Source organism: Anguilla rostrata, chromosome 4 (genome assembly GCF_018555375.3).
Source record: "Anguilla rostrata isolate EN2019 chromosome 4, ASM1855537v3, whole genome shotgun sequence".
In the NCBI taxonomy this organism is placed as follows: domain Eukaryota; kingdom Metazoa; phylum Chordata; class Actinopteri; order Anguilliformes; family Anguillidae; genus Anguilla; species Anguilla rostrata.
In genome coordinates, this window is record NC_057936.1 from 44,047,131 (window position 1) to 44,059,541 (window position 12,411).

The following is a 12,411-nucleotide window of genomic DNA, read 5'->3' on the forward strand; positions in this document are numbered from 1 at the left end:
AAACCTGACTGAGTTAAACCAGTTCTGTTAGGAGGAATGGGCAAATATTCCGGCAAAGTATTGTGGGAAGCATGTGAAAGGCTACCCCAAGTTTTTGATTCAAGTTAAGCAATTAAAAGGCTGCTGTGGTCTGCTGGAGAGGCGGATTGGTCTCGGCTGCGCCGGCTCATGGAGAGAGCACATGCACCTGGGCTGCGTTAGTATTGTGAGAAGCTTGTGGAAGGCTACCCCAAGTGTTTGATTCAAGTTAAGCAATTAAAAGGCAATGCCACCAAATACTTACAAAGTGTATGCAAACTTTTGACCCAGTGAAAATCTGATATAGTACCTAAAAGCTGAAATCAGTGTCTCTTAGCTATTATTTTTAAATGACCTCTCATGGAAATAAAGTAGATGCCCTAATTAACTTAACACAGGAAATGTACGGTAACATGAAATGTGTGGAGTTGTGAAACATAGCCTAGGTGTATGAAAATGTTTGGCCTCATCTGTACATGTTAGCATACATTATGCTGGTTTTGGCCTCAACTGTACATGTTATCACACATTGCTCTGCTGGTTGGAGTTGCTGTACTGCACTCTACTGATTACGAACCGGATACGCACTTCCTGTTGTGGGACCGAGACGAACGAGTGGTGCAAGCTAAGTGTTTGTTGGGTGTTGTGTGTTTGATTCATTTGTTTTTGGGTGTTTGCTAGTTTGGATTGGAGTTGGAGTTCTGTGGAGTTTGGAGTGGAGTTTTTCTTTGGAGTTTGGAGTTCTGATATTAGTTCGCTTTAGTTCATTTTTAAAACTCATTATTATAAGCGAGATTTTCTCCTAAGGTGAAAACCTTTGTTGCCGTTAAAGGAACAGAGAGGGACTTTTACCCCGCTTTTTTCCCCTTGTTAGCACTTGGCCAGAAAGCCGGTTAGTACATTTGGCACACTCGAGCTAACAAGGTTTTTTTTTTTTTTGGGGGGGGGGGGGTTGTTCGGCCTCTTGGAAGCAAATCCTAGCTGCCTCCAGTGTTAGCTAACTAAGTGCTAACGTTAACTATAGTATAAGCGCTTTACGTTAGAAAGTTAAGAGGCTTTTCTCCTCTCCGGTTTCTACCGTTAGCTGTCCAGAGCCATCTCGTGTGTTTAAGTCATGGATTGGTGTTTTTGTCTCTGTAGAATATTGTTAACTAAATAGTTTTGTTAAGTACTAACATTAAATATAGTAGTTAGTCTAGTATTATAAACAGATTCCAGATACATTTTGGGTGTATTTTAGCCTATGACAAAATATTACCTATCTAGCTAAGTACAAGGGTTTCTTTTCTTTGAGTTACTGGCATTTAGCAAAAGCTAAGTTAGCTGATTATAAATCAGATTGATTCCACACCTGGTCGTTCTTTTGTGTATAAACTAAACGCTTAGCTAACAGGACAAAGAAAAAGGGAGAAGGAATTTTTAGATGTTAAAAATGACCTGTTTTTAACACAGTATGTCAGACAGCCTACAAGAGGGGAAATCAGTTCTAGATCTGGTGTTATGTAATGACAGAATTTGTAGTTATAGAGGTAATGGAACCACTTGGGACAAGTGATCATTCCACATTTAGGTTTGATGTATTTTGGAAAATTAAAAGAACTTTAGAAAGATGCAATCAGAATTAAGTAAGGTAGACTGGGTGCAACATCTTGATTGCAGGACTGTGAATGAAAAGTGGGGCAGGTTCAAAAGGATTATACTTGATACACAGCGTAAATTCATTCCAAAAGTGCAGAAAAGCAAGTTGAAAAAGCAGTCTCCACAGTAGAATAAAGCTATACGGAAGAGTTTGAGGAAAAAGAATGAACTGTTTAAGAAAAAAATGACAGTACTGAGAGTAATAAGGCTGAATATTGTAGTATGCGTGCTAATGTTAAAAAAGAACTAAGGGTAGCCAAAAGGCTATATGAAAGGCAAATTGCAGAAGATACTAAAAGTAATACTAAGCATTTCTTTCAATACTGTAGTAAGAAAAATAAAGTTAAAGAGGAGGTTAAGGACATTAAAAATAATGAGTACTGATTTATAACAATAAGGATATTGCTATCGCAACAGAATGTATCGAGGCTGGCAATGTCCGCATAGCAACAGACGCTGTAATAAAACCTTAAGTATGTCACAATGGGTATAACAGCTGTTTAAAATGTCAGTACATCACCCGGATCATTTTTGCAGTCTAGATCAAATTTGTTGTGACAGCTGCCGTCTAAAACAAACACCTGAGAGAGGCAGCGTGCATGCCTCCCCCAAGGCGTTACGTCATTGTTTTGCAATGCGCAGCTGTCGTAAAAACATGCTGGCATCGATGAGCAGAATCGATAAGCTCGGAGGCATACAATTCCAATGAAAAGGATAACTTGGAACCGGTTCTCAACGGGAACCGGTTCTCAATTCCCATCCCTAAATATCCTCATTATAAAATACCACTAAGCTATTGAAATACACTCACTTTCAAAAATAACATATATAACCAAAATATTTTGAACAGTAATACTTACATAGCGATGATGAAATATTATCTGTGTTCAATAGATAGAAACAGAGACAGAGAATCAATGCTGTCGTTCTCCTTTTCTGATGTACTCCAGAAAACTATGTCAGCTAGGCCTATCAGCAAACATATGGCTTAGGTATGCTCAAAAGTCTTCAGTAATAATAATATTTTCTAAGAAATTATGAAAATCATGAATAACATTGTGGCAAACAAGCCTGCCACAGTCCACCGAAGTGGCTTTCCTAGGGGTCCTCCAGCACAGAGACACAGGGAGATGATGTTCCAACAGTCCAGATTTATTTACAAGGGTGGCAAGATGGTACATCCACATGAGCAGATGTAAAACAGTCATGACCAAGGCTCCTTTGTGTGGGTGGGGATGGCAGATTTAACCTGTGCGCACTGATTGCCTCACTACGCACAGGTGCAGCCACCCCTGTTCCTGGGTCCAATCAGCCCGGCCAGTTATCCAATTCCTAACCAATTAGACAACTAGCCAGGTCTAATTAGCCTGACCCAGGACAGGTGTGGCTGCTTAAACCAGCCATCCCCACACCACAAACATTTTTTTGCCTGGTGTGCCGTGTCTTTTACTGCTACCACAGAGTGAAGAGTAAGGCACTGATGATGAGATAAATCTTTCGGTTACACAGGTTTATAAAGGGCCATACTAAAAATACAGTTAGACTTGTTGTAAATTCTTAGAAAGCTTATACTGTCACCTGTTGGATAGATTAATTATCAATCAAGCCAGATTGTACTACAAAGGGCGACAACTCCGTAAACAGAATTTGTGGTATTACTCGCAGATATTTTGGAAGTTACCCAGGCATCACAAATGCACGTATATTTCACAAACAGATTGTCCAAGAAAATATATGACCATCAGTCCCAAAAGGGACATCTCTACACGTAAAACCAATGGTAAGGTTATATATTTATTCCATATTTAGTTCCAGATATTGACAGTAGAATGACATGGTACAATTTTAGAAAAAAATGTCTTATTTATTTAGTTATTCAATGAGCAGTGTTTTCCCTTCTGTATTAGCGGGGTCATTCCTATGTTTCCAGGGTCCTATGTTCCCCAGATTTATATGACATATAATGGGAACATGACAAAGGGTCCTATGTTCCTCAGCTCTACATGAAATCTTATCTGTGTTCAGTAGATAGAGACAGAGACAGTAAATCAATGATTTTCTGTCTTACTCCAGAAAATGATGTCAACTAGGTCTATCAGCAAACAAATGGCTTAGCTATTCTCAGAAGTCCTCAATAATAATATTTTCCAAGAAATTATGAAAAATTGTTCACAACGTTTCGTCAGGTGCAGTAGAACTTAGGTAGTAGGACCCTGGGAACATAAATACGCTCCCGTATTAGCATATCTTAAGGCTATTTTTGGGTTTATCCTTGACGGAATACGAATATTTAGTGGTGAAAGAATATTTTTATGAATGCCCAGATAGACACTATTGTCCAGTGTGTTGTGGGTGGTGGGTGTAGTTGCAGATGAGACTGCAGGGAGGGGGTGCTTGTTAAATGAATGACCGGTGCGACAATGGTGGTGTTGCGAAACTCCATTTTGTAATTTAAATACTCAGTATTTGTAAATGCTGAATTTCAAATAATTTCTAAATAAGTATTTAAAAGTAATTAAAATACTTTAAAGGTGCAGTGTGTAGAATTTAGTAGCATCTAGCGGGACGGACTTGGCAGAAATGGAATATAATATCCATAAGTATGTTTTAATTAGTGTATAATCCCATGAAAATAAGAATCGTTGTGTTTTCGTTACCTTAGAATGAGCCCTTTATATCTACATAGGGAGCGGGTCCTCTTCCACGGAGGCTGCCATGTTGCACTGCCATGTTTCTACAGTAGCCCAGAACGGACAAATGGCTCTAGAGAGGGCCTTATGCGTATTTTTTTTTTTGCGTTTTTAATTTTTGTGGGTCACGCGAATGCACCAGTTGGATGACGAAGAAGAAGAAAGAAGATGAAGTGGTTGCTGGCATGCTGGCTAACTATTTTGTGTTTTGCAATGTTTTGACAAATGGAGGATCATAGTTATTATTTAGCACAAGAAAAATCAAGGGAGCGTGAATCCTCGTCATCAAAGAAGCAAAAGCATGAAGAATCAAAACAAAATCGGGACAGGCAACGGCATAAAACAAGGATAAACATTGGTCTGGCCTTTCCCAAATGGAAATTGCTGATGAGGGACAAATGTTTTCAGAGTGATGCCGAAGTTGCCTGTTTTCTGCTGGACAGGTAATTTAGCCTACAAATCTAAATGCAATTTGTTGTTTGATAGCTTTAGCTAGAACATGGCCATGGGCATAGTTACCAACACAAGTAACCTTTTCCCCGTGTCAGTGTCTATATTATTTATTTTGGTATATTTTTCCAGGCGAGCCAACCCTCCCAGCACCTTAGGACATAACAGAATGTATTACAGGGGTATGCGACTGTCATGTAGCACTTATTTTCTTGATGTTGCTGTTGTTTCTCCAGCTATGAGAGAGGTCCCGCAACATTGACTCCCATGAAGGCAAAACATTTTCAAGTCACAACTCCAGCAGTGTCTAGCATTGGTCCTTCTAGTGGGACGGACAGGCAAGTCATCGCATTGAAATAATTGTGCTGTCCTAATATGTTTGATTACAAACAAAAAGTTGCTGATTAATGGGTTTTTCTTTCTAAGTGTATGTTTACTGTTGTATCTCCATATGTGTGATGTATAGAACGTGCTCTGGTGATTCTTTACAGACATGAGCATCTGAATGTCATTGCAGAAGCCACAGAAATTCAGGGCCTTGAACAAAGGTAACAGTTTTTGCACTACATGTCTTGCATTTGTATATATTCATAATTTATATATTTTTAATGTTTTTATTTCTGCAGCTTATATAGCATGAACATTGTTGAGGAGGACATGGAGGAAAATGTTTTTAATGACCCCTTGGATAGTGTGTAAGTAGTATTTCCTAATTACATTTATTACTATTTAATGTTCTCTTTATTGTTTTTGTTATAAGTTATTGTTTTCTGAATATGTCCTTCTTTACAGAACTGAAGGTTCCCCTTCCTTTCATAAAAAAGATGATGGAGAGAATGATGACAGCTCTGATGAAGAGTATCTTCTACCAATTAGTATACGGTGTGTTATTGATTAGTCTTTACTCTGCTATTTTTGTGTGGTGTCTCTTTTTTTTTTGTTTTACAAATTTTTACACATATGCCTTCATGTTGTGCCTCAACAGACTGGGTGGAGCATTATAGAAAGCACCATCTATTGATCGACTTGAAGTTATTGGAATCGACGAGACCAGCCTGCACATGAAGACCTTCCTGATGAGCCTTCTCCCTGTGATCAGGCACCTGTTTTCCCAGGCCCACAGGATGTCCTTTGTGAAGATGACATCATAGGTACCAGAGCTTCAATAGTATATGAGCACTGCTTGAGACAACTGGCTACACTTGTGATCCTGCCCGTGGATAAATGTACAATCCTTTGGAAGACTGGTGTGGTGTGCGAATGCGTTGCCCCCTTTGAGATCAACATCACTTCCAAGGGCACAGCAACGAGTGTCGTATGGGTAAGTCTTGACAGTCGCTGCATATCATAACTGTATGGTCGCATAAAAAGGGAAAATTTATAGTAAGTGCTGTACATGACTAATGCAATTATCACTTTTATTTGACTTTTAGATCTGTCCGAATGGACACAGCGTGTGAAGGTGGAATTCCCAGCCTGTAATGAATTTTGAGATGCAAGCTGGAGATTTTCTCTTGTCCACCAAAATTTTGTTGTCTGGCAATAACTATGCAAAGGTTGCCCTCTAGTTAAAATTTATGAACATGGGGATGGTGAACAAGAACACCTTCTCCATTCAGGACACGTACTGTGTCGACACAGTAAAGGACTTCTGGGAAGAGAGGAGGACTGATGCCCTCAGTCGCCTTCAAGGGAAAGATGCTGTGGTCCTAGGTGCGTAGCATAAACTTTACCATGTTATATAAGTATTGAAGACATTAGGCAATGGCAGTGTGATTGTATGTAAGCAGCCAACTCATATTTTTTATTTTTGGATTTTATTTTTATTACCATTTTTCAGCAGATGGCAGAAATGACTCGCTAGGCCATTGTGCACAGTACTGCAGCTACACCACCATGGAGAACGACACCAAAGAGATAATTCATGTTGCCACCATAGACAAGTGGCAGACATCCTGGAACTCTGTCGTCATGGAGATGGAGGGTTTTATCGAGACTGTGGACAAGTTTACATCAGAGATAAAGCTAGTGGAGATCTGCACAGATGCTCATGGCCAGATCGGAGCCCTTATGAGTAAGTACTCATCTGATATAATATATGAATACATGTGTTGAAAAGATTATTGAAATATCAATTAAATGATTCCCCACTTCACAGACCCAGACAAAGGCAGACACAAGGACCTTGGAATTCATCACAGTCTGGACATGTGGCATGGTGCCAAGAACCTGGCCAAAAAAAATTGCTGCTGTAAGTTTAATAAGTGGCTCATGTTATTGCCTATATCTTCATCCTGAAGTGACTGTATCTTATATCAGGGGTATTTCACCATGTGCCATTGATGGCCGAGAGTACATAAGTTTTCATTCCAATCAAAGACAACAAAAGTTGATTTCAGTGATTAGCTCCTCCTCTCTGGCTGAAGGTGTGTTAATCAATGAAATCATCTGGTGTAGTCTTTGGTTGGGATGAAAATCTGCATACTCTCAGCCCTCCATGGAATATGGTTGAATACCCATGTCTTACATTGTTATGTATGTTATGTTTCTCTCCTCAAGGCAGCAAAGATAAAAGGACAGTCCATTCTCTTCAACTGGCTGAAAGACATCGTAAACCATTTTTGGTGGTGTTGTAAGACAGCTGACACAACTGAGCAGTTTCTTGTAAACACATAATGTATATTTTTTCTTTTGGTAAGTTCATTCATTTCCATATGACGGGAATTTTTATAGTGCTGTTTTATTTTTCGCAGGCACTATGGGTTGGCATCATTCACCATGTCTGTGACATTCACACCTGGACTATGGGAAGCTGCCAACATGGGCCCCTGGAAGAAACACCTGGAAAGGAGTGGATCCAGAGAGGCTCCAAGTGCCACAAAGGTTTAGTGGACATCGTTCTCAATAAGCGTTGGCAGTAGGATGTACAGAAATATCTGTGCTTCAGGTAAAGTGTGGCAACATGTTTCACACAGATGTACATTATATGACTATTTGTGCTTTTTTTAAAATGTATATATATGTATATATATCTATATATATATATTTTTTTTTCTTCTTCAATCAGATCAACTGCAGAACTGGAGTCATTCTAGAATCATATTCTGGTGTATGCCAGCAAGCGCTACGCTTTCAGTCCCCCAGTTCATGAGGCAACAGTTCTGCTTGCTGCTCTGGACTATAATTTCCACCGGAATAGACCAACAACAAAAACAGCTGAAGGAAAAGAGATGTACATTTTACACTTGAAATATTCCCATTTACAGTGCAGGCACACATTTTTTTTGCAATCAATGTTTTGTATGCAAGTAATTATTTATTTACATGTGCACTCAAAGTTGCCAATTGTTATAATGAGTCACTGATATTGAATGGTTTCAATTTTGTGTAATTACAGTTTCAGAAGGCTGTACAAGAAAAACGGCAGAAGATACAGCGTATATGCCTTAAAATCTGAAGTTGCTGAGTTGCAAGCAAGAATTGTGAGGAAGAGACTCACAATCGACCAGATGATCCCAGAGGGCTTGGATCGGTGCCCCCCATACCTGCCAGCCATATCAGATGTGTTGCAGACACAAGTCAGGAGAGGTCTAGGTAATTGACACATATTTGTTTGCCTTTGTAGCATATTAACTTACCCTGTAACTCATATTCTTCGTGAAATAGCATTATTTTCACAAAACTGTATAAAAACTATAAAATTTTTATTTGGCACTATTTAATGGCACTGTCTTCAACAGGACCAGTTTTCCATGCAGCTGCTGATTTGGAATGATCCAGATTGGAGTTCACCATGCTTCTTCCAACAATAAATAGCTGAATAAAGGTGCTACTCAGGCAGGACCATAGAAATAAGGGGCTGGAGCACAACGATAAACTCCAAGCTTTTAGTGTTACAACAGATGAATGTTTCGACAGCTTATTCTGTCTTTATCCAAGTCAACTCTGATATCGAAATGTTTGTCTGTTTGTACACTATTTTTTTGGTTCAAATTTGTAAAGTACAGCTGCCTCCTGTAATGAAAATATACATTACCATTACCTGAAGCGGTAATGAAAATGTACTGACACTGCAGGGAAGTATTGTCATACTTATTGTATAAGTAAATGTTTATATGTATATCATTGCAATAAATACAGCACGTACATCTGATGATCATCTTTTATTCATTAGTTATTCATTTGAATTCAAACTTCAATTGAACAAATGTACATAATAGACTATGAATATGAATATATAAACAAAAATGTAATAATTGTAGAGCAAATATATAAATATAGAAAATATTTTTGAAGAACAAGTATAATAAGAAATAAACTATCAAAAATAAACTATCAGAGGCCAGGTGTGAAACCAGTGTACTGTCCTTGGGGATCAGGGAACTTGTCCCTGATCCTCCAAACACAGCAGCTGGGGATGACAAGTCAGTTTCCCTGATGTAGGGGACATGCCGCTACTTCTCATAGTGGGGCACCAAACTGTAGAAGATCTACATCAATATCTTCACAGGTAGCGCCAGCATATTATAATCAGTCTCATAATAATTAAATATACAAGCTATACATTGGCAATTCAAATTAATAATTAAATTAATTATTATCAAAATGACACATTAATAGTCAATCTTAATCAAATCACAATATCATATTCAGCTAATACCAAACTAATATAAATGATTCAGCTAAGAGGTGAAGGTATTCTACTAAGTTCTTTTGATTAGCAGTGGCTGACTCAATTCAACACAAGAGTAATATAAATACAGATAACCGTGTAAATATAATAAAGTTTATTCAACAAAGTACCGAAAAGGGCAAAGCACAATTCACTACGATGATTTAATAAACTATGTGAGTGCATGCGTGTGTAGGTGTTGTGTGTGCGCATGTGAGTATGGGAGTGAGGAGTGTTGGATGTTCTCCTACGTGGGGGGTTGTGTACCGCGGACACGTGTTCATGGAGAACAAAGGAACAAGATGGACTATGAAAGGAGGGGTTTTTGAATCTAGACAAAGCTAGTGAACAAACAATGGCGCACGAAGCGTACCAAACAGATAAAGGATAGCGGATATATGGATATGTATGTATCGTTTATAGAGATCAACATGCCGTGTTTTGACCGGTTGGAATGGGAAAGAGAGCGAAACAACGGCAGCCCCCGTTTTATTGAAGGCTGCACGTTTCGAATTTACAGTAGACCAATACTGTTACAGGAAAGCTGTAGTAGGGGGCGTGGATAAGTGAGTCACTCTAAGGTGGAAATGTGGGCTTTGTAGTTCTGTGTCTTTTATAGGCTATGGTACCTACACTGGCCTAAAGAACCGTGTTGCCAATAGATAAAATGTCTATAGGCTGCTTAACGGTACTCCCGGTTGTCATCCCCAGGCTCCCTAAATTGGCCTAATACTGTAATGTCCTCCCGGTACTGCGTGTGAATGCGTGTAAGACCTTCTTCAAGGCAGTACTAGGAAAAGTGTGGTAGTAAGCTCACACAGTTGGCAGCCTCCTGGCCACAGCATTTCCTCTCCCGGTCCGTAGGCATGTCCCTACAGTTACCACAAGTACACCATGGTACCCCTGGCACAGCAAAAGGTGGGGCACCATGCCTGCGCTGATGCATCATCAGGGCATCAAAAAGTAGCCCTGGCTGCCTCTCAAGCAGTTGGGTGGTGAGCTCCCTGTGCTCCTCCAGGCTCATCTCTTGAAGAAGTCTCTGAAGAAATAAAACACAGATAAGGCTCTATAAGTTGCATGATATTATGTTGGCAATATGGTAATGGCACCGCGGATTAGGGTTTGTAGGCTGTCCAGCATTTCCCCAACATGTCTAAAACAATAACATGGGTTTAAAAAATGTCGCTGCATGATACTGTTACTATATAATATTTATATAATCATTCAGTAGCGTCACTGACGTTTCCCAGGCAATGACTCACATTACACTGCGAGAACACATCAAACTACAGACTACAGTAATATTGCTACATGTAAAGCACAGAGCTGTTATGAAAATACCACTTTGTGTTGTATTGGTATTGTTCATATCGTGCAGACCAGGTAGGAATATAATAAAATAATTTTATAAATACAAACCTCCGTTACTTCTCTTCGGTCCCGTTGGAGGGCTTTTACTCTCTACTCTTCTTCTCTAGAAACTCCCGCTCTGGTAGCTCTCCTCCCTCGCCTGGCCCTGACTGCTGCACCATCTCTGCCTCTCCGCCCTCTTCCTCTCCCGCCCCCTCTCCCTCTAACCTCCCTAACATTACCGAGTGGTCAATCCAGTCTTTGACTCTGCAAACGGAGAATAAAATATGTATCCTGCTAACGCTATCTCGCTATCAGACTAAACGCCTAGAATAAAATAGCTTTTTAGCATTACTTCGCTAATGTTTGTATTAAAATGCAAAGCAGCTAACGTTAGCAATAAAACGCTACCACAATGCGGAACAGATAACAATCATAATCGCTATCTTGCTTGTAAGCTATGACCTATAGTTTTACAGCCTAAATAACTAAATACAATTTATAAATCTATCAAGGAACCTCATCACTTGACTACTCGATGCTGTCGTAGACAATGACATCATTTTTGGAACTTACAGGCCACCGTAGCTTCTCCTACATCATTGGAAAGGGATGGGTGAAGGGAGGTGAGGGGGGGGTATTCAGTTGGTTGCAATCTGCAACCTCACCGCTAGATGCCGCTAAATCCTACACACTGTACCTTTAAATATGTATTTGACCCAGGTCTGTTGGTATGCTAAATGTTATCTTTAGCTAGCAGGAGTCTCCCTTGCAGGCTTAATCAATTGCACACACCTTAAACACACTCCAGCATATGTATGCACACCCACACACACGCAGCTTCAACAGTAATCATGATTCATTTAGTGCTTTATGAGACATTTAGTGGGAGATTTCAACAGGTTTTCACAGAATTGATTATTAAAGTGAAATTTCTGGTTGATAAGTGCTTTGTCTGAAAGCCTGTTGTGGAGCTTTACACAAACCCTTCAGTATTGAACATATCAGTTATTTCAGGAGGAATGCACCTGACATCACGAAAGGAGACAGAGCTAATCTCTGGCTCTGTTTTTGTCTGCCTGTTTTTCAGATGGTTCACCAATCCCACCACTGTTAATGCCTTCTACAGCTCTTCCACCAATCAAATAAGTAAGATATGTACCTGGTGACTCACATAGTTGAAACTGCTGCTCAATGCCATTTCATAGCTGCTGAAAAAACATACATTGCATTACAGGAATTTTGCAGATGCTCTCATCCAGAGCAACTTACACAGCTTTTTGTATAATATTTACATTGCATCCATTTATACAGCTGGATATATACTGAAGCAAAGCAGGTTAAGTACCTTCCTCAAGGGTGCAACGACAGTGTCCTACCTGGGAATTGATCCTGTGACCTTACCCATTATACTACACTACCACCCCACACTTTGGTGGGTTAATATTTTAACCAATAGTTGACTTTAAGGGGAGTGTCATGTGTAATACAGGGTAGAGTGGTGACATATGTGATGTAGTACAGAGCAGTATATATCACCAGAACTGTGCATGGCTTATTATGGGACAAAATGAGTTATATAACAAGGCAGTG

The 12,411-nt window shown here is 39.6% G+C and overlaps 1 protein-coding gene across 2 annotated transcripts in view; it reads left to right on the forward strand.

The window, feature by feature from the left end:
- Positions 1-12,411, forward strand: part of phex (phosphate regulating endopeptidase homolog, X-linked) — a 101,164-nt gene that overhangs the window by 67,094 nt on the left and 21,659 nt on the right. For both annotated transcript variants that reach the window (XM_064334073.1, XM_064334074.1), the window contains exon 15: positions 11,909-11,967. In XM_064334073.1, the coding sequence (XP_064190143.1) occupies positions 11,909-11,967 (59 nt within the window). The remainder of the gene's footprint in view (positions 1-11,908; positions 11,968-12,411) is intronic.